Here is a 22,720-nt window from a genome sequence, read left to right as displayed (position 1 = left end):
TACGTAATTATTAGGACGTAACAGAAAAACAGTGGAATTTTCAATTTTATGTTTATAATGTCAAAATGAGTGAGCACCACCAAATTCCAACAAAAAAGCCTATAATCTCAGATCTAATGAGCTTGTGCAGCTACTGAACATTGATATGCGCTCTCCAGTGGATCTGCATGGCATTTCACTTATAAACTTAGTATTTTCTTCACTGTATTGGGTGATTCCACATCAAATGGCAAAGTGTAACAATTAGCTTTAGAGAAGCAACAACCCATCTCCTCAGGTTTGAACAGAGGACAACTGAATGTCTTGAAGCACAATGAAATTGATTTCATGTTCCTGATGAGAAAATGAGGCCTGATTTGTTGTCTTTTGTTCAGGTTTTCTTGACGTAAAATGGATTGTCCCTTTTTAGACTCAATCTTTTGCCACCTGAGAAGAGGCTTGAAAAAGGATTCTGTTCCCTTGCTTCACCTGCACTTTGGTTTTTATTTTCTATAGTCACCTTGTACAAATTTGCATTCTACATTCACCACCATAGAGTGAATGCATAATGAACAACTATTCCTTGTGTTAGGCCACAGGCTAGCCTTGAACTCCTGCGACTGCTGCCAACAGCTGCACTGCAGCTGTGTTTAATGAGAAGGAGCGTAAGAGTTTAAGGAAATTAGAAGACACTAGAGAATTAATGAATCTTTTATTTCTAGGTTTCTAGCTCAAAAACAGCTTAGAAGAATGGAAAATATTACAGATCTAATATCAGTTTGGGAGAGTGCTATTGAATAGAATTTGGCTAAGGCACCCAGGGATGCCCAAATCTCACCACAAATCCACAATACTCTTCCCAGGGAGGTTTCTAGAAAAAAATACACAAACAAGCAAATAGAAAACAAAGTTCCATTATGGGTTTGTGTCCCTAATATCCAACATGAAGTCTCTGGTTACTCTGACTGAAGCATGTTTGTGTCCGTAATATCCAATGTGAAGTCTCTGATTACTCTGACTGAAGCATGCGAATTAGGCCCAAGCATACAGGGACTCTATCTCTGTTCCCAAGGCTCCATCTTCCTATCAGCTAGCCACCAGAAACCAAAGTGAAGAGAGCCCCAGGGGCCTCATCATTGGAAAAAAGACAGAGAGAAGAAAGATGGCTGCCCTTTTTCCTATGATATCAAATAAGAAACCAGTGAAGGAGCCTCATAGGGAGATAAGACCTGAATTGGATCTTTTGGGTAGATTTAATGGCAGAATGATATCTCCCTGAAGGGAGGGGTGTCCTCATCTACGCTATATTACCCATCTTCTCTCATCTGGCTAACTCATCCTCCTAGTTTGTTTGGTCTCTGTTTGGACAGAACTTTCTCTAGGAAGCTTTCACTGCTCTCAAAACAGAATTTTATACCTACCTCCCACTCCACTACTCCCGTTAGTACCCTCTACTTATATCTACTTACGATCTCAGTTCCTTAATTATCTCTCCCATTAGACTTTGAGTTTCTAGATGGCAGGGACTTTTTCTTGTTTCCCTATACCTGGCACAGCTACATGTTAAATATATAAAACTGAATAAATCAAAGGGGATTCCAGGTAAAGGGAGCCATATAGAAGAGCAGTGGATATGGACCTGGGACAGTGGAAAGACCAACTTACCTGGAATCTAGGGTCAGGATAGGTCTTCAAAGCTAAACAGATGCATTTAGACTTCATATGATCAGAGATTATCATTGGTGGTTGTAAATAAAGGAGAAATATAGTAAAAATGGAGTTTAAGGGAAATAGTCTCACAGTAGTATGTAGTAAAGATTTGGAGGAGAAGAGAAGAAGCTCAGAGAGGAGAGGTCAAATAAGTATATCCAAAAATTCATTAGTGCTTTTATACCATAAAGGAAGATTCCATGAGGCTCTGTGCAGTCAAAAGTTGCAACCCACAGATATCTTTAAAAATTCCACATTTGTAATAATTTGTTTCCTCTCAGCATCAATATTACTTTGGGGCTTAGCACTTGTGAAACCTAAGGATACAATGACTTGCTGAAATATAGAAAAAATTGAGAAGTCATCTATTCTAGCTATCAACCCCAAGGAGGAATCACACAATATCATTCATCCTGCAGTAATGAGTTAGACATGCTGTGTTGAGCAAAATGTCTGTGTGTATTCATGTGAAAATGGCAATTCAGAAAGAAGAGATGCATACAGCTAGAATGCCACAGAAGTGAGACTTTTCAGATGGCATTCTACAACACTCTTTATATCTGCCCTGGCCAGCTGGCTAAATGGAAGCCACTTTAATCCCATGTCTTTTGAAAGTACCTAATAGATGACAAGAATTATCATTACTTTATACTAAAGTTTTCCTCTAGAGGACCCTTGTCTTCTTATATAAACCTTTCTTCCTCAAACAAACTAGGTTTCTAGGAACACAGTTTAATTATATGTGAATTTCTTTTTTATAATGAAATCTGAAAGTTTGTTCTATTTTCCAAAGTTCTTCTTTATTCAGAAAAACAACTAATTCCTTCTGGCTTGGAAGTTATTTTTCTCCTTTTCATGGTTGTTTATTACAGAAGTAAGGGAAGGCTTTAATTTCACATATAGGTGATTATAAAGTTCAGACAACTTAAATTCCCTTATCTTGAACATAAAGAAGGAATGCTCTAAATCACTTCCTCCTATGTAGTAAAGATTTGGGAGAGAGGAGAAGTTACTAGAAAGTTGATTTTTTTTTTTAATATGCCATAGGAAAATCTAGAGGGAAGTGTAGTTAGATTGGAGAGTAAACATAGAATATTAGTTTTGCTCCCTCCCTAAACCCTTCAAAAATGACATTAAGAGTGTCTGGATAAAAAGGAGTCATAAACCCACAAAGATAAGAAGGATAGAAGAAAAATGATATAGAAGCTTGGAACGTGAAAAGAAGGTGAATCTAGCGGTAACTGATTTAGAAGATCTGAGAAAGCTGAAACATAAGCAGGTAGTGTGAGAAGCCAAGATGCAATCCAACTGGTATCACAAAACCTCAGAAAGCCTCAAGAATTAGCTTCACCATGTGCAACTGATAGTGGGGATGAAAGTGAGGTTGACATATTGTTGAAAGCTCCACCCAAAGCTTTATATTGACTGCCTCTCCCCAACCCTTGAGGAAGCCTAGAGGTATACTCTCTGGAGTAGGTGAACAGATTTACACTGGCACAACTGGGTGTCAGAGCACAATTCTAAAAAATGAGGCATTAAGTGAAAGTCTCTGTACTGAACAGTGAGATTTGAAACCCCCTCAGAATCCTATGTTCCCAAAGGACTGGCAGTTGGGCTTATTCCCTCCAGTTGGGACCTCCTTCTTTTAGCGATCTCATCAGTCTTAGATAAAATACTTAAAAGTACTGGGAGTCAGTGTCCTCCAATGAACAGGCCAAGCCAGGCCACCCTACAATGGAGGCTGCAAGTTGGCAGTCCCCAACATACACATATAGATTCCAATAATTCCTGTGGTTCCTTCCTCTGAGATAAGCAGGGACAACCAAGAGAACAAGTCAAACACAAGAAACAAAACTTGAAACAGAAATATCCAGGGAGCAGAAAACTTCAGAAAGTAAATCATCAATACCCTCAAAAATCAGAGAAGATATTGCATTTATGAATTAAGGGCAGGATGTTATTTTAAAAAAAGAATATTGAAAGCACAGAAAACAGTTCTTGGAAATTCTGATTGTAGAAATGAACACCTATGAGGAATATTTGGAGATAAAAGTGTGATGACATTTTCTAGAAATAGAACACAGGAGAGACATTATCAAAGAAATAATTTTCAGAACAAGGACGTGAGTTTCCAGGTTGATAGAACAGACTAAGAGCCATTATAATGAATAATAAAAGTCACACGCCAAGTCATGCCATTATGAAATTTCAGAATACTGGAGATGAAGAGAAGTGTCTAAAAACTCCCAGAGAGAAAAACCCAAATGATAAAGAAAACACTATATTTTTCAATAATGAGACTGGAAGCTAAAATTCAATCAAGCAACTTCTTCAAAATTTGAATGGAAAAGATTTGCAACCTAAAATTCTTTACTCCATAAAACCACTAATAATGCTGGAGGAAAAATTAAAGTATTTTTATACATGCAGTGTCTCAAGAATTTTGCCTCTCATGGTATTCCATTTCTTATGAAGCAATTGGAGGCATTTTCTCTCTAAAACAAAGGAATAAACTAAGAGAAAAATGAAATCCAGTTTAAAAAAAAAAGAAAGATAAAGGCAGAGGTGGGGTGGGGAGGGAGAATCCAAAATAGGAGAGAGGCTAAAGGAATCTTATTTTGGGTGGGGGGGTTGCATATAACAGAGGGCGAAAAGTGGCTTAATCACATAAGAGCTTATTATTTCCTGCTAAAGAGCCTGGTGGTGGGCAGTCTAAGGCAAGTATGGCAGCTCTACAGATTTATCATAGATTTCCTGTCTTTTTCACATCTTCGTACATGACTTTCATTTGCAAGTTTACCTCATGCCAAAGCTGGTTGTTGGAATTCCAGATACCATGTTCATATTCCAACGAGGAAAGAAGTATAAGGAAAGAATAGGCAGCCTCTCAGCTCAATTCTTCCTTTTAAACAGCCTTCCTGGAAGTTCCTTACAGTTCCATGTATATATCTTTGGCCTGAGCTTTTCATATAGGGAATTTGATACCTAAAGCCTAAAACTGAAAAAGAAAGAGATAGCAAAAAGTTCACCACAATAAGTCTAGTTACCATCTGTCACCATATTATTATTACAATATTGAATATATTCCCCATGCTGTACATTTCATCCCTGTGACTCATTTATTTTGTAACTGGAAATTAGTAATTCTTAATCTCCCTCACCTATTTCACTCTTCCCATCTCCCCTCCCCTCTGGCAACCACCAGTTTGTTCTCAGTAACTATGAGTCTGATTCTATTTTGTTATGTTTGTTCATTTTGTTTTTGAGATTGCGTATATAAGTGAAATCATATGGTCTATCTTTCTCTGACATACTTCACTTAGCATAATTCTTTTTTGATGACTGAGGACTATTCCATTGTGTGTGTGTGTGAATATATATATATATATATATATAAACACAAATATGTATACATATGTATGTATATATATACACGTATGTCATATATGTAAATAGACACACACAGACACACACATACACACACACATATCCATTCATCTACTGATGGACACTTAGGTTGCTTCCATATCATGACTATTGTAAAAAAAAATACTGCAATGAACACAGGGGTGTGTATATCTTGTCAACATTTTTTAAAATTAATTAATTTATTTATGTTTTATTTTTGGCTGTGTTGCGTCTTCATTGAGGTGAGCGAGGGCTACTCTTCATTGTTGTGCACGGGCTTCTCATTGCAGTGGCTTCTCTTGTTGTGGAGCATGGGATCCAGGCATGCAGGCTTCAGTAGTTGTGGCTCATGGGCTCAGTAGTTGTGGCTCACAGGCTCTGGAGAGCAGGCTCAGTAGTTGTGGTTCATGGGCTTAGTTGCTCCATGGCTTGTGGGATCTTCCCAGACCAGGGCTCAAACCCACGTCCCCTGCATTGGCAGGCAGATTCTTAACCACTGTGCCACCAGGGAAGTACCTCTTTTCAACTTTTCAAATTATAGTTTTTTTTCCTTTGGAAAAACATTCAGATGTGGAATTGATAGATCATATGTAGTTCTATTTTTAATTTTTTGAGGAGCATCTATAATGTGTTCCATAGTGTCTGTACCAATTTGCATTCCCACCAGCAGTGCACGAGGCCCCCCTTTTCTCCACAACATTACTAACAGTTGTTTATTGTTGCCCTTTTGATAACAGCCATTTTGAAGGGTGGGAGGTGATATCTCATTGTGATTTTGATTTTCATTTCCCTGATGATTAGTGATGTTGAGCATCTTTTCATATGTCTGCTGGCCATTGCTATGTCTTCTTTCAAAAAATGTCTGTTCAGGTCCTCCACGCATTTTTATTGACTTGTTTGTTTTTCTGATGTTGAGGAGTTGTACGAGTTAGTTGTGTATTTTGGATATTAACCCCTTATTAGTTATATCATTTTCAAATATCTTCTCCCATTCAGTAGGCTGCATTTTCATTTTGTTGATAGTTCCCTTCACTGCACAAGATATTTAGTTTGATGCAGTCCCATTCGTTTATTTTTCATTTTGTTTCTCTTGCTGAGGATACAGGTATGAAAAATATTGCTAAGAATGATGTCAAAGAACTTACTGTCTATGTTTTCTTCTAGGAGTTTTATAGTTTTGGGTCTTGCATTTAAGTCCTTAAACGATTTTGATTTTTCTTTATTTTTCTTTTTGGTATATGGTGTTATAAAGTAGTCCAGTTTGATTCTTTTGCATGCAGCTGTTTTCCCAACATTTATTGAAGAAGCTGTCTTTTCTGCCATTGTATATTCTTGCCTCCTTTATCCTAGGTTAATTAATCATGTAAGGGTGAGTTTATTTCTACCTCTCTATTCTGCTCCATGATCTAGCTGTCTGTTTTTGTGCCAGTACAATATTGTTTTGATTACCATAGCTTTGTAGTACATTTTGAATTCAGAGAGCATGACACCTCCAACTTTGTTCTTCTTTCTCAAGATCGTTTAGGTTATTCGGGGTCTTTTGTGTTTAAATACAAATTTTAGAATTATTTATTTTAGCTCTGAGAAAATTACCATTTTTATTTTGATAGACATTGCACTGAGTCTTTATATTTCCTTGGGTAGTATGGTCATTGTAACAATATTAATTCTTCCAATCATTGAGCACAGTATATCTTTTCATTTGTGTTATCTTCAGTTCATCAATATCGTACATTTTTCTGACTGTAGTACTTTTACCTCTTTGGCTAGATTTATTCCTAGAAATTTTAATCTTTTTGATACAATTGTAATAAATGGGCTTGTTTTCTAAATTTCACTTTCTGATAGTTTGTTGTTAGTATATAGAAACATTGTTAGTGTATAGATTTCTGTATAGTATTTTTTTTATCCTGCAAATTTACTAAGTTCATTTATTAGTTCTAGTAGGTTTTCTGGTGGCATCTTTAGGATTTTCTATATATAGTATCATGTCATCTTCAGTGAAAGTTTTCCTTTTTTCTTTACAATTTGGATTCCCTTTTTGTCTGATTGCTTTGGCTAGGATTTCCAATACTATATTGAATAGAAGTTGTGAGAGTGGGCATCCTTGTCTTGCTCTTGATCTTAGAGGAAATACTCTCAGCTTTTCACCATTAAGTATGATGTTAGTTGTGGGTTGTCATATATGGCCTTACTTTGTTGAGGAATATTCCCTTTATATCCACTTTCTGGAGAGTTTTTATCGTAAATGGTTGTTGAATTTTGTTAAAAGACTTTTCTGCATCTATGAGATGATTATATGAATTTTATTCTTCAATTTCTTAATGTAGTGTATCACATAGATTGTTTTGATATTGAATTATCCTTACATACCTGGGATAAATACCACTTGATCATGGTGTATGAGTTTTTTGTTGAATTTAGTTTGCTAATACATTGTGAAGGATTTTTGCATCTATGTTCATCAGTGATATTGGCCTGTAATTTTCTTTTTTCAAGGTGTCTTTGGCTGGTTTTGGTATCATGGTGATGCTGGCTTCATAGAATGAGTTCAGAAGGTTAACTTCCTCTGCAAATCTTTAGAATAGTTTGAGAAGGATTGGTGTTGATTCTTCTTTAAGTGTTTGCTAGAATTCACCTGTGAAGCCACGTGGTCCTAGACTTTTGTTATTTGGGAGGTTTTTGGTTTTTTTTGATTGCTGATTTAATTTTATTACTGGTAATTTGTCTGTTTATATTTTCTATTTTTTCCTGATTCATACTTGGGAGACTGTATGTTCCTAGGAATTTGTCCATTTCTTTTAGGTTTCCCAATTTGTTGGCAAGTATTTGTTCTAGTAATCTCTTAGTGGTCCTTTGTATTTCAGTGATGTTAGTTGTAGCTTCCCCCCTTTTTTTTTTCTTCTGATTTTATTGGTTTTATTGATTTGGGCCCTCCTTTTTTTCTTGATGAGTCTGGATTAAGGTTTATCAATTTTGTTTATCTTTTCAAAGAACCAGCTCTTACAAGTTCCCTAGTATTATTGTATTACTGTCAATTTCTCCCTTTATGTTTGTTAATATTTGCTGTATGTATTTAATTGCTCCTATGTTGGGTGTGTATACATTTACATTTGCTATATCTTTTTATTTAATTGATTGTTTTATCATTATGTAATGTCCTTCTTTGTCTCTTTTTTACAATCTTTGTTTAAAGTCTATTTTGTCTGATGTAAGTACTGCTAACCCAACTATCTTTTCATTTCCATTTGCATGGAATACTTTTTCCATTCCTTCACTTTCAGCATCTGTATCTTTAGATATGAAGTGAGTCTCTTGTAGACAGCATATACAGGTCTTTTTTTTTTTTTTTAATCTATTAGGCCACTCTCTGTGTTTTCATTAGAGGATTTAGTTCATTTACATTTAAAGTAATTATTGATAGATATGTACTTATTGCCATTTTGTCAGTTGTTTGGGGGTTTTGTATAGTTCTTTTTAGTAACTTAGCTCTTTCGCTATTTTCCCTTTTGATTTGATGACTATTTTAATGCTATGTTTGGATTCCTTTCTTTATTGTGTGTGTATATCTCTTTATAGATTTTTGGTTTGTAGTTCCCATGGCATTTATATATAATAACCTATATATATCTGTGATTATTTAAACGTGCTGATCTCTTAAGTTGAAACACATTCTAACAACAATGCATTTTTACTCCCCCTGCCACATTTAATGTTTTTGACTTCATATTTTATATCCTTTTCTTTTGTAAATCTCTTAACTACTTATTGTGGTTATAAATGATTTTACTACTTTTGTCCTATAACCTTATTACTAGCTGTATAAGTGGTTGATCTACCACCTTTACTGCATATTTTCCTTTACCAATGAGATTTTCTTTTCATAATTTTCATATTTCTAGTTGTGGTCTTTCCTTTTTCACTTAAAAAAGTCCCTTTAACATTTGTTGTAAAGCTAGATTAGTGATCCTGAACTCTTAGGTTTTGCTTGTCTGTAAAACTCTTTATCTCTCCTTCAAATATGAATAATAGCATTGCCGGGTAGAGTCTTCTTGATTGTAAGTTTTTTTCTTTCATCACTTTAAATGTATCTTACCACTTGCTTGTGGCCTGAAAAGTTTCTGCTGAAAAGTCAGCTGATAGTCTTATGGGAGTTCCCTTGTGTATAACTAGTTGCTTTTCTCTGGCTGCTTTTAAGATTCTCTTTTTATCTATAATCTTTTGCCATTTAAATTACAGTTTGTCTTGGTGTGGATCTCTTTGAGCTCATTTTGTTTGGGATCCTCTATTCTTACTAGACTTGGATGTCTGTTGTTTTTTCTCAGATTATGGAAGTTTTTAGCCTTTATTTCTTCAAGTAAGTTTTCTTCCTCTGTTTCTCTTTTCCTTCTGGGCCCTCTGTAATGGTAATGTTAGTTACCTTGATGTTGTCCCAGAGGTCTCTTAAACTATTTTCATTTTCTAAAATTATTTTTCCTTTTTTCTGCTCAGCCTTGGTGATTTCCACTACTCTGTCTTCCAGGCACTGATCCATTTCCTCCTGTATCATCTACTCTACTCTTGATTCCCTCCGTGTATTTCTATTTAAGTTACTGTATTCTTCAGCTGTGTTTAGTTTTTTTATCTAACTGAAATTTCTCATTGTGTGCATCCATTCTTCTCCTGAGTTTGTTGAGCCTCTTTATGATTATTAGCTTGAACTCTTTATTGGGTAGTTTGCTTATCTCCACTTTGCTTAGTTCTTCTTCTGGGGTCTTATCTTGTTCCTTCGTTTGGAATATATTCCTCTGTCACCTCATTTTGCCAAATTCTTTGTTTTATTTCTATGTATTAGGTAGGTCAGTTATGTTTCCTGATATTGAGGAAGTGGACTTCTATAGGAGACATCATATTGGGCCTGGCAAAACACTTCCCTCTGTTCACCAGAACTATACTCTAGGCATACCCACTATGTGGGCTGCATGGGCCCTTCTGTTATAGTGGGACCAATTACTATGGGTGTACTGGCAGGTGGGGCTTTTCTCTGGCCCAGTTGGCTACTAGGCCCAGCTTCGTAGTAGCGGATGGGCAGGGCCAGGTCCCAGTGTGGCTAGCTGCATGGTCTGGGGAGTCCCAGGGCTGGTGCCAGTTCACTGTTGGGCAGCATTTGGGCTTCAGGGCAGATAGCTGTGTGGTCCAAGGTACCTGGGACTGGGACAGGCCTGGTCCTGTGGCAGATGGTGGGAAGAGCTGGGTCTCTTGTGGCTGGCTGCTGGGTTTGTGGTTCCCAGGATGGATGCCAGTTTGCTAAAGTACAGGTAAACCCCCAGCACTAATATGCGAGAGGGAGGATTCCAAAATGGTGCTTGCCAGCACCAGTGTCCTTGTGGTAGAGCAGGTTCCTAAAAAAGGTTGCTACCGCTCTCTGTGTCCCCAGGGAGAGTTGCAGTTACCTCCTGCCTCTCTGGGAAGCTCTCCAAGATCAGCTGGAGAGCTTGGGTATGACCCAGGATTCTTTTAAATTACTCTTTCACTGTGGATCTCAGATTGTGTGAGATTTTGTTTGTACCCTTTAAGAATGGAGTCTCTGTTGCCTACAGCCCTCCAGGTCTCCTGTATGCAAGCACCACTGGCCTTCAAAGCCAGACGTTCTGGGGGCTCATCTTTCCAGTAAAGAACCCCAGGCTTGGGAGCTCAATGTGGTAGTTGGACCCCTTGCTTCTTGGCAAGAACCTCTGCATTTGTGGTTTTCTTTCTCTTTGTGGGTTGCCTACCTAGGGGTGTGGATCTTGACTATACTGCATCTCCATTTGTCCCAGTCATCTCATTGTGGTTCCTTTAGTGGTGGAAAATCTTTTCTTTTAGTCTTCAGATTGTTGCTGTCAATAGTGGCTCTGTAAATTGTTGTAAGTTTGTTGAGCCCATGGGAGGAGGTGAGCTCAGAGTCTCCCTACTTTACCATCTTGGTCACACCTCCCCAAGAGATAGTATTGTTATATATAGATAAACACAAATAAACACTTGTTGAAAAGTGTTGTCTTTGTATAAGGAGAATGAGGGCACAATATGGTGAAGGGGAGAATCTGTTTGTAGAAAAAAGTTTATAGAATTATTTGACTTTTTAACTATATGGATATTTAGCTTTGATTTAAACAGTTAAGTTAAAAACTGAATAAAAGGAAAAACAAACTCCATACGTGTTCTCAAACTAAACAAAATACTATGGAAGTGTACAAATAAGCATTCTTTCCATTGATAATTTGGGCAATAAAAGAAACTAGTTTTTCTTAAATTACAAATCAAGGTATGATTTTTTACTCAAACTTTTAAATTACAAGAATAAAAAAAGCCCAATGTATTTTCTTTTTTTTCTGCTTAATAACTTTAAAAATAATTTATTGAAGTATAGTTGATTTACAATGTTGTGTTGGTTTCAGGTGTACAGCAAAATGATTCAGTTTTATATATATATATATTTTTTTTCTTTCTCAGATTCTTTTCCTTTATAGGTTATTACAAAATATTGAGTTTAGTGAGAGGAGGTGAGCTCAAGGTCCTTCTACTCTGCCATGTTCCCCCCTCTTTTCCTTAGTTTCACTTATAATGCCACATTACCAGGTATCTCTAGACCATGTTGTCAAGCCATAGTTCTCATAAGTTTTCATTTCACTACACTAGAAAATATTTGTGTCTGATCTTTGAAGATGTGTTCCTTGAGGTAAAAGACTGAAGCCCTGACACTGAGGTTAAATATTGTCTTTGTTGTTCAAGACAAGGGCCAACCAAACCAGAAGTCCTGTCGATTCAGTGGCCTGGAAAACGATCAAGTCGTCGAGTCCAGAGACACAAAAGCTTCTCCCCCAACAGCCCTCAGTTTAATGTCTATGGTGCAGGTAATGAAACTTTGTCATTTTTCTTGAAGTTGACTCAATTGTATCTTCATATTGACTTGTTTAAAAAGGACCAAAAGGCAGCTAAAACAATAATAATGGAATGCTTTTCTTACACTGAACAAGTTTGTCTGAAACCAAAGTGGTAAAGAGTCTAAGATATTAAGGACTAGGGTGGTGCTCCTAATCATCAGTTCTGTCAGAATCCTAGCAGTTGTACTTGGGCAGTACACAGAGACATGTTGGGTAGGGAAGAAAGTGATTCAATCACCTAATATGTGAAAGACTTAAGACCTATAGAAATCATCATCATCTCCAAGCAAAGGAGGTGCCCTTTAGTCTGCACCCTAATCCCAGAGTCCCAAGCCTGGTTAAGCATACTCTAAATTCATGTTAGGAAAAGGTTATTGTTTCCTTTCATAACAGGACTAAAGTTATAGTGGCTTTTGAAGTACATAATGTAGTATATGATTTATGAGACTGAGACCTCAATAATATTCATTAGGTCATCACATTTTAACCATGTAATTTATATTAGTTACTTTAAAATACTTTGAAATATAAAAACTTATGTTGTTAAGGAGAGTAATTTTTATAAAGTATGAATATATATGCATATGTATGTATATATGTATCTGTATGTACCTGCACATATCACTTGAACATGTCATTTTAACATAAATGAATATTTAAATATCTACCATTTCAGAAAGTCAATGTATAGATATAGTCTGTATTTACACAGATTGTACTTGAAAGATTTCAAAGTGCTTTCTTGAACACTGTCTTATTTTATCCTAACACCTTATAAGGTAGATGTTAGTATCTCCATCTCCCCAGAAAGTAAAGCTATTTGTCTAGGGGTAATGGATCATTAGTCATTTTTTACAGTGAAACAACCTCAAAATCTCAATGATTACAACTGGAAATATTTGGTTCTTTTCTCTCATGGGTCTATGTTTGACTGTGATTTGAGTGATCTCAGCTGGATGTGGCTCCAGCTTGTAGGTTGGATTCAGCTCTACTCCTCATGTAGCTTCTTAGGATCAGGGACTACTTGGGACAATATCTTCTCCTGGTCAGTATCAAAAGTACAGGAAAAATCATGAAGCTCATTTAGAACCACTGTAGGAGTGGCCACGATGGTGGAATAGGAAGACACTGAGCTCACCTTCTCCCACGGTCACATCAGAATTACAACTATTTACAGAGCAACAATTGATGAGAAAGACAAGAAGACTAGCAGAAAAGATATTCTGCAACTAGATGGGTAGGAGGGGCAGAGAAGTGGTATGGTCAAGATCCATATACCTAAGAGGGTGGCCCACAAATGAAATGATAATTACAATCACAGAGCTTCTCCACAAGTGAGCAAGGGGTTCAAGCCCCACATCAGGGTCTACAGCTTGGGGTTCTGCACCAGGAAATCAAACCCCCAGACATTTGACTTTGAAGGCCAGGAGGGTTCACCTTGGGGAGAGCCAGAAGGCTGTAGGATATAGAGACTCCACTCTTAAAATGTGCACAAAAATTCTCACATGCTCTGGGATATAGGTAAGAAGTAGTGACTTGAAAAGAGAATGGGTCAGACCTACCTGCTGATCTTAGAGAGCTTCCTGGAGAGGCAGGAAGCAACTGTAACTCATCCTGGGGACATAGACACTGGTGGCAGCTATTTTGGGGAGCTCATTCTACCACAAGGACACTGATGATGGCAGGCACCACTTTGGAATCCTTCTTCTAGCTAATTAGTGCTGAGACCTGTCCCTGCCCACCAGCTTGTGAGCACTAGAACTAAGACGCCTCAAGACAAGCAGCTAGTCAGGTGGGGACACAGGCTCACCCACCAGCAAGCTGGTTGACTTAAGAATCCCTGAGTCCACACTGGCTCCAGGACCCAACCCTATTCACCAGAGGGCTCAGGACCTGGCCACACCCACCAAAGCACTGGCACTAGCCTCAAGAAATCACAGGGCCCCACAGTCTGCCATCGGGACCCAACCTCATCCACAGTGGGTTGACACCAAATCTGGGAAACCCCCCCCCGCCACCAGGGGTCTGCAGCCAGAGACCCTGAGACATAGTTCTACTGACCAATGGGCTGGCACTAGCCCTAGGACTAGCCTCACCCACCATTGAGCAGGCACCAGCCCCAGGATCCCCTGGGACTTAGGCCCACCCACCAACAAGCCTACACATCAACTCTGGTACCCGCAGGACCCAGGATTCAGAGACCCTGGAACCCGGGTCTGCCCACCAGTGAGCTGGAATTAGGATTGGTATGCTCAAGGCCTCATTGCAGCCCACTAGTAAGCTAACTCCAACCCTTTAGGCCTCGGCTCTGAGACACCAGCTCTGAGACACCTTGAACCCCTCAGCCAGCTGCCCTGGGATCCAGCCCCACTCACGAGCAGGCTGACACCAGCTTTGGGACACCCTGGACCCTGCAGCAAGCCATGTCTGGAACTTGCCTCATACACGAGTAGGGCAAGACTAGATCTGGCACCTGTGGCCCTACAGCCACCCACCCCAGCACCAAGATCCACCTGCCACTGGTCCAGCACTAGCCCCAGGAATCCCAGGACACTGTGGTCAGCCATGTCATGACCAGCCCTTGCCCACAAGTAGTTGGCATCCTCTGCCCATGGCAAGGCCTGGCAATCAACCAGACAGGGGCTAGCCACACCAACCAGATCAGCCACAGTAGTCAGTCAGCCAAAATGGAAGGACCCACACAACACAAAAATGGGGCACTCCTAAAGCATGTAGCTCTGGTGACCATAGAGGAGTGCACCACAGGTACACATAGGACATCTCCTACAAAAGGACACCTCTTCAAAGTCAGGAAATGTAACAAACCTACCAAATACTTAGAAATAAAAACAGCAAATTGGGCAAAATGAGGTGATAGAGGAATTAGTCCCAAATGAAGGACCAAGATAAAACTCCAGAAGAAGAACTAAGTGAAGTGGAGGTTAGTGATGTATCTGATAAAGAGTTCAAGTTAATTATCATAGAGATGTTCAAAGAACCTGAGAGAAGAGTTTGGATAAACAAAACAGAGGGAAATGTCAGAAGTCAGAAGTTTTTACAAAGAGATAGAAAATGTAAAGAAGAACCAAACAGAGATGAAGTATGCAAAACTGAAATTAAAAATGCACTAGAAGGAATCAACAATAAATTGGATACTACAGAGGAACAAATCAGCAAGCTGGAAGACAGAGTAGTTAAATCACTCAAGCTGAATGGAAGAAAGGAAAAAAAAGAAATAGAGCTATTTATGAGACCACTGGGACTACATCAAGTGTACTAATATTTGCATTATAGGGGTCCCAGAAGACAATAGAGAGAGAGAAAGAGAAAGAGGCAGAGAACATAGTTGAACACAGTACTGGCACCTTCCCTAATTTGGGAAAGGAAACAGTAATTCAGGTCCAGGAATGACTGAAAGTTCCAAACAGGTTCAACCCAAAGTGACACACTGAGAAGCATTATAATAAAATGGCAAAAATTAAAGATGAAGAGACAATATTAAAAGCAGTAAGGGAAAAGCAACAAATTACATATAAGGGAACTCCCATAGGCTCTCAGCTTACTTATCAGCAGAAACTCTGCAGGCCAGGAAAAGTGACATGATACATTTAAAGTGATGAAAGGGGAAAACCTGTAAACAAGAATACTCTATACAGCAAAGCTTTCATTCAGATTTGAAGAAGAGATCAAAAGTTTTACAACAAGAAAAACCTAAAGGACAGCATCACCACCAAGCCAGCTTCACAAGAAATGTTAAAGGGACTTTTCTAAGCAGAAAAGGAAAAGCCACAACTAGAAATATGAAAATTATGAAAGGAAAAATCTCATTAGTAAAGGGAAATATATAGTAAGATAATAAATCAACCACATATAAAGCTAGTAGGAAGGTTAATGGATAAAAGTAGTAAAATCATCTATATCCACAATAGTTAGGGGATATAAAAAACAAAAATGTAAAATATGATGTCAAAAACATTAAATGCGGGCATTGGAGTAAAAATGCAGAGTTGTTAAAATGGGTTTGAACTTAAAAGATTAACAACTTTTAATAGTCACGGATATATATATATATATATATATATATATATATATCCACGACTATTTAAAGTCACCTATATATATATACATCAATATATATATATATATATATATAAAACTCATGGTAACCACAAGCCAAAAATCTATAATAGATGTACACACAAAAAAAGAGAAAGGAATACAAACATAACATTAAAGATCAAATCACAAGGGAAGTCATCAAATCATAAGGGAAGGGAGCAAAAAAAAAAAAGAAGTAAGGAACAAAAAAGAACTTTAAAAATCCCAAAACAATTGACAAAATGGCAATAAGTACACACCGATTGATAATCTCTTTAAATGTCAATAACTAAGTGCTCCAATCAAAAGGCATAGAATGGCTGCTTGGAAACCAAAACAAGATCCATATGTATGCTGCCTATAAGAGACTCACTTCAGATCTAAAGACACAGACAGACTGAAAATGAGGGGATGGAAAAAAGATATTCCATGCAAAAGAAAATGCAAAAAAACCTAGGGTAGCAATACTTATATTAGACAAAGTATGCTTCAAAACAAAGACTGTAAAAAGAGAAAAAGGACATTACATAATGATCAAGGGATCAATCCCAGAAGAAGATATAACAAAAGTAAATATATATAAACCCAACGTAGGACACCTAAATATGTAAAGCAAATATTAACAGACATAAAGGGAGAAACTGATGATAACACAATAATACTAGGGGATGACTTAAACACCCTATTTACATCAATGGACAGATTATCCAAACAGAAAATCAATAAGGAAACACTGACCTTAAACAACACCTTAGACAAGATGGATTTAACAGATGTATATATGGGACATTCCATCCAAAAGCAGCAGATTACACATTCTTTTCAAGGGCACATGGAACATTCTCCAGGATAGATCACGTGCTAGCCCACAAAATAAGTCTCAGTAAATTTAGGAAGACTGAAATAATATTAAGCAACTTTTCAACCACAATGCTATGAGACTAGAAATCAAGAAAAAAAGTACAAATAAACACAAACACGTAGAGGCTAAAGAATATGCCTATAAGAAACCAATGGGTTGCTGGAAAAATCAAAGAAGAAATCAAAAAATAAATGGAGACAAATTAAAATGGAAACACAATGATCAAAAATCTATGGGATGCAGCAGCAGCAGTTCTAAGGGGAAGTTTATAGCAATACAAGCTTACCTGAGGGAACAAGAAAAATCTCACATAAATAACCTTACCTTACACCTAAAGGACTAGGAAAGGAAGAAAAGACAAAACCTGAATTTAGTAGAAGGAAAAAAATCATAAAGGTCAGAGAGGAAATAAATAAAACTGAGACTTAAAAACAGTAAAAAAAAAAAAAAAAAACCAAAAACAAAAACAAAAGACCAATGAAAGCAAGAGCAGGTTCTTTGAAAAGATAAACAAAATTGATAAACCTTTAGCCAGACTCATCAAGGAAAAAAGAGAGGACCCAAATCATTAAAATCAGAAATAAAACAGAAGTTATAACCAACACCAGAGAAATACAAAGGATCATAAGAGGCTACCATGAACAATTATATGCCAATAAAATGGACAACGTAGAAGAAATGAACATATTCAGAAGAAACAGAAAATATGAACAGACCAAACACCAGGAATGAAATTGAGAAAGTAATAAAACAGCCCCCAAGAAACAAAAGTCCAGGAGCAGTTATCCTCACAGATGAATTCTACCAAATATTTAGAAAAGAGTTACCACCTATTCTTCTCAAGATATTCCAAAAAATTGCAGAGGAAGGGACACTTCCAAACTCATTCTGTGAGGCCAGCATCACCCTGACACCAAAACCTGAAAAGATATCACACACAAAAAGAAAATTTCAGGCCAATATGAACATAAATGTAAAAATCCTCAATAAAGTGTTAGCAAACAAATTGAGCAATACATGAAAGGAATCATGAGCCATGATCAAGTAATATATTTATGCCAAGGATGCAAGGATGCTTCAATATCTGCAAAACAATCTATGTCATACATTATATTAAGAAACTGAAGAATAAAATTCATATAATCATCTCAATAACTGCAGAAAAGTTTTTGACAAAATTCAACATCCATTTATGATAAAAACTCTCCAGAAAGTGGGTATAGAGGGAACATTTCTCAACAAAACAAAGGCCATATATGACAACCCACATCATACTCAAAACAAAGGCCATATATGACAACCCACATCATACTCAATGGGGAGAAGCTGAAAGCATTTCCTCTAAGATCAGGAGCAAGACAAGGATGCCCACTCTCACGACTTCTCTTTAACGTAGTATTGGAAGTCCTAGTCACAGAAATCAGACTAAAAAAAGAAATAAAAGGAATGCATACTGAAAAGGAAGAAGTAAAATTGTCAATATTTGAAGATGGTATGACACTATACATAAGAAATCCTAAAGACACCATCAAAAAGCTACCAGAACTCAACAATGAATTTGGTAAGGTTTCAGGTTACAAAACGAGTATACAGAAATCTGTTGCATTGCTATACACTAAAAACATAGTATCAGAATAGAAATTATGAAAACAATTCCCTTTATGGTTCCATCAAAAAGAGTAAAATGCCTAGGAATAAATCTAACTAAGTAGGTACAAGACCTGTGCTTCAAAAACTGACGAAAGTAATTGAAGATGAGACAAACAGATGGGTAGACATTTCTCCAAAAAAGATATACAGATTGCCAACAAACACATGAAAGGATGCTCAACATCACTAATCACTGGATAAATGCAAATCAAAACCACAATGAGGTATCACCTCACACCAGTCAGAATGTCCATCATCAAAAATCTACAAACAATCAATGCTGGAGAGGGTGTGGAGAAGAGGGAACCTTCTTGTACTGTTGGTGGGAATGTAAATTGATACAGCCACTATGGAGAACAGTATGGAGGTTCCTTAAAAAACTAAAAATAGAACTACTATATGACCCAGCAATCCCACTACTGGGCATATACCCTGAGAAAACCATAATTCAAAAAGAGTCATGTATCACAATGTTCACTGCAGGACTATATACAATAACCAGGACATGGAAGCAACCTAAGTGTCCATTGACAGATGAATGGATAAAGAAGATGTGGCACATATATACAACGGAATAATACTCAGCCATAAAAAGAAGCAAAATTGAGTTATTTGTAGTGAGGTGGATGGACCTAGAGTCTGTCATACAGAGTGAAGTATGTCAGAAAGAGAAAAAAATACCATATGATAACACATATATATGGAATCTAAAGAAAAAAAATGGTTCTGAAGAACCTAAGTGCAGGGCAGGAATAAAGACACAGACATAGAGAATGGACTTGAGGACATGGGGAGAGGGAAGTATAAGCTGGGACGAAGTGAGAGAGTGTCACGGACATACATACGCTACCAAATGTAAAATAGATAGCTAGTGGGAAGCAGCCACATAGCACAGGGAGAACAGCTCGGTTCTTTCTGACCACCTAGAGGAGTGGGATAGGGAGGGTGGGAGGGAGATGCAAGAGGGAGGAGATATGGGGATATAGAATATGTATAGCTGATTCACTTTGTTATAAAGCAGAAACTAACACACCATTGTAAAGCAATTATACTCCGATAAAGATGTTAAAAGAAAGAAAGATATAGAATGTTCATGGATTAGAAGAATTAATATTGTTAAGATGACCATATTATCCAAGGCAATCTACAGACTCAGTGAAATCCCTATGAAAATATCACTGACATTTTTCACAGAGCTAGAACAAATAATTCTAAAAGGGCAAGGAAACACAAAAGACCCCAAATAGCCAAAACTATCTTGAGAAAGAAGAACAAAGCCAGAGGTATCACACTCCCTGATTTCAAACTATGCTACAAATCTACAGTAATCAAAACAGTATGGTACTGGCACAAACCCACACACATAGATTAATGGAACAGAATAGAGAGCCCAGAAATGAACACACACTTTTATGGGCAAATAATCTTGTCTACGACAAAATATGCAAAAGTATACAGTGGGGAAAATACAGCTTCTTCAATAAATGGTGTTGGAAAAACTGAACAGTTACATGCAAAAGTATTAAACTGGACTACTCTCTCACACCATGCACGAAAATAAATTTAAAGTGGATTAAAAACTTAAATGTAAGACCTGAAACCATGAGACTTCTGGAGGAAAACACAGGCAGTGTACTCTTTGACTTAGTCTTAATAATTATCTCTCCTCAGGTAAGGGAAACAAAAGCAAACATAAACAAATGGGACTACATCAAACTAAAAATCTTTTGCACTGAGAAGAAAGTTATCACAAAATCAAAAGTCCATCTACTGACTGGGAGAAAATATTTGCAAATGATGTATCTGATAACAGGTTAAGTATACAAAATATACAAAGAACTCATAAAACTCAACATCAAAAAAAAAAAAAAACCCAAACAACCAGATTGAAAAATAGGCAGAAACTCTGAATAGACATTTTTCCAAAGACGGCATGCACATGAAAAAAATGTTCAATATCACTAATCATCAGGGAAATGTAAATCAAAACTGTAATGAGATATCACCTCACACCTTTCAGAATGGCTATTGTCAAAAAAACCCACAAATAACAAATGTTGGCAAGGATGTGGAGAAGAGGGAACTCTAGTGCACCATTAGTGGAAATGTAAATTGGTGCAGCCACTATGGAAAACAGCATGCAGTTTCTTCAAGAAACTAAAAATAAAACTACCAAATGATCCAACAATTTCACTTCTGGGATTATGTCTGAAGAAAATGAAAACACTAATTCAAAAAGGTACATTCAATATTCATAGAAGCATTATTTACAATAGCCAAGATATGGAAGCAAACTAAGTGTCCATCAACAGATGAATGGATAAAGAAGAATGTGAGATATATATATATATATATATATATATATATACATACACACACATATGTATGTATACAATGGAGTATGACCCAGCCATAAAAAAGAATGAAATATTGCCATTTGCAACAACATGGATGGACCTGGAGTGAAATAAGTCAGAAAGAGAAAGACAAATACTAAATATTATCACTTGTATGTGGAATATAAAAAATTAAACATGGGATATATGTTTATGTATAGCTGATTCACTTTGTTATACAGCAGAAACTAACACACCATTTAAAAGCAATTATACTCCAATAAAGATGTTTAAAAAAAATTAAACCATAGATTGTTCTTTCCATTTTTGTCATTTAGAAAACAGTATTAAGCCCGAAATATCCTTCTATGGGACTTTGTTGTGATAGCTGCCTTAAATTCTTTTAGGAGCAACCTAGAATGGAAAGATGTTAACTACTTTGCAAATTAAAATATAAACATAAACTTTGTTTACATATTTATAATATTTTATTGTAAAAGCACTCATTTTTAGTAGCCACTTCTTTGTGGCAATGCTACTGCTTCTTTTTGCATCATAATTTATTTGGTGGGCTTTGAGAGGAGCTTCACTGAAGACGGCAGGTGGAGAAGTGAATTCTAATGTAAAGTACTACCCCTTTATAATTTAGGTCTTATCTTCCTAACATTCAAAGCTAAAACAAGGCTTTATAGTCTTAAATTCAATCACATTCTTCTATCAGGAAATATCAAAAAGTATTACTTCAGCAAATGTCTGTGAAAATATTTTGAGCAAGCTGCCATAAGGATACACAAGGATACCAGGATGTTTGTGCAAGGGCTCACACCACAACTTACTCCTTCTTGCCTTTGCATAATAACATATATAACAGCAACAATAATAGCAGCAGCACTTACATAATGTTTATCCTGCTGTTAGATAGAGATGTGTGTGTGTATACACAGACATATCAAAAATACTAGGGGGCTTCCCTGGTGGAAGTGGTTGAGAGTCCGCCTGCCGATGCAGGGGACCCGGGTTCGTGCCCCGGTCTGGGGAGATCCCACATGCCGCGGAGCGGCTGGGCCTATAAGCCATGGCCGCTGAGCCTGCGCGTCCGGAGCCTGTGCTCCGCGACGGGGAGGCCACAGCAGTGAGAGGCCCGCGTACTGCAAAATAAATAAATAAATAAAATAAAAAAATAAAAATACTACATACATAGTACATGTACGTTTGTGTGTGTATATATGCACATATGTATGTATGCATATGTGTATATATACACAATCCTCACAGTGAGGCTTGTGATATTATTATGCCCATTTAAAAATAAGAAAAGTGAGACCAGAGATGTTAAGTAATTTGACCAAAATCAGCGGGCTCCAGAGTTTGTACTCTTTACTGCTATGCCATGAACATAGTGTCCACTCAGGTTAGTCCCTAGGGAAGGAGATACCAGCTACCTTGCTCTTATACTTCTTTTTGATTAATAATTTATCCCTTGCTGTGTTCATGGCTATGATTTCCCTGGCTCCTGCCACTGCCCCAGAAGTAAGTTTAGAATTGTTTCTTGGTGCTTTCCTTTTTCTAAAAGAAAAATCAGCTACATTATGTGGTGGTAAAAATGGCTCAGCAGGATCTGTTCTTTTGAATATCAAAGGCCAGTGTAGGCAACAACATAAAAAAAATAGACATAAAAATGAACCCACTGGAATACATGGATCTATGGAAATCAATAACTTAGAAAGAACTCATGTGAATCTATCTATATACATAAATATAAATATAAATAAATA

The 22,720-nt window shown here is 37.1% G+C and overlaps 1 protein-coding gene across 1 annotated transcript in view; it reads left to right on the top strand.

Annotated features, from left to right (window-relative positions):
* The window catches only part of NECAB1 (N-terminal EF-hand calcium binding protein 1), a 284,871-nt gene that overhangs the window by 210,128 nt on the left and 52,023 nt on the right, over positions 1–22,720 (top strand). The window contains exon 7 of the mRNA XM_029223075.1: positions 11,848–11,969. Coding sequence (XP_029078908.1) covers positions 11,848–11,969 — 122 coding nt within the window. The remainder of the gene's footprint in view (positions 1–11,847; positions 11,970–22,720) is intronic.

Source organism: Monodon monoceros, unplaced genomic scaffold (assembly GCF_005190385.1).
Source record: "Monodon monoceros isolate NGI ecotype Baffin Bay Population unplaced genomic scaffold, NGI_Narwhal_1 Super_Scaffold_14, whole genome shotgun sequence".
In the NCBI taxonomy this organism is placed as follows: domain Eukaryota; kingdom Metazoa; phylum Chordata; class Mammalia; order Artiodactyla; family Monodontidae; genus Monodon; species Monodon monoceros.
Note: the sequence above shows the minus strand (reverse complement) of the source record. Positions and strands in the feature narration are given on the sequence as shown.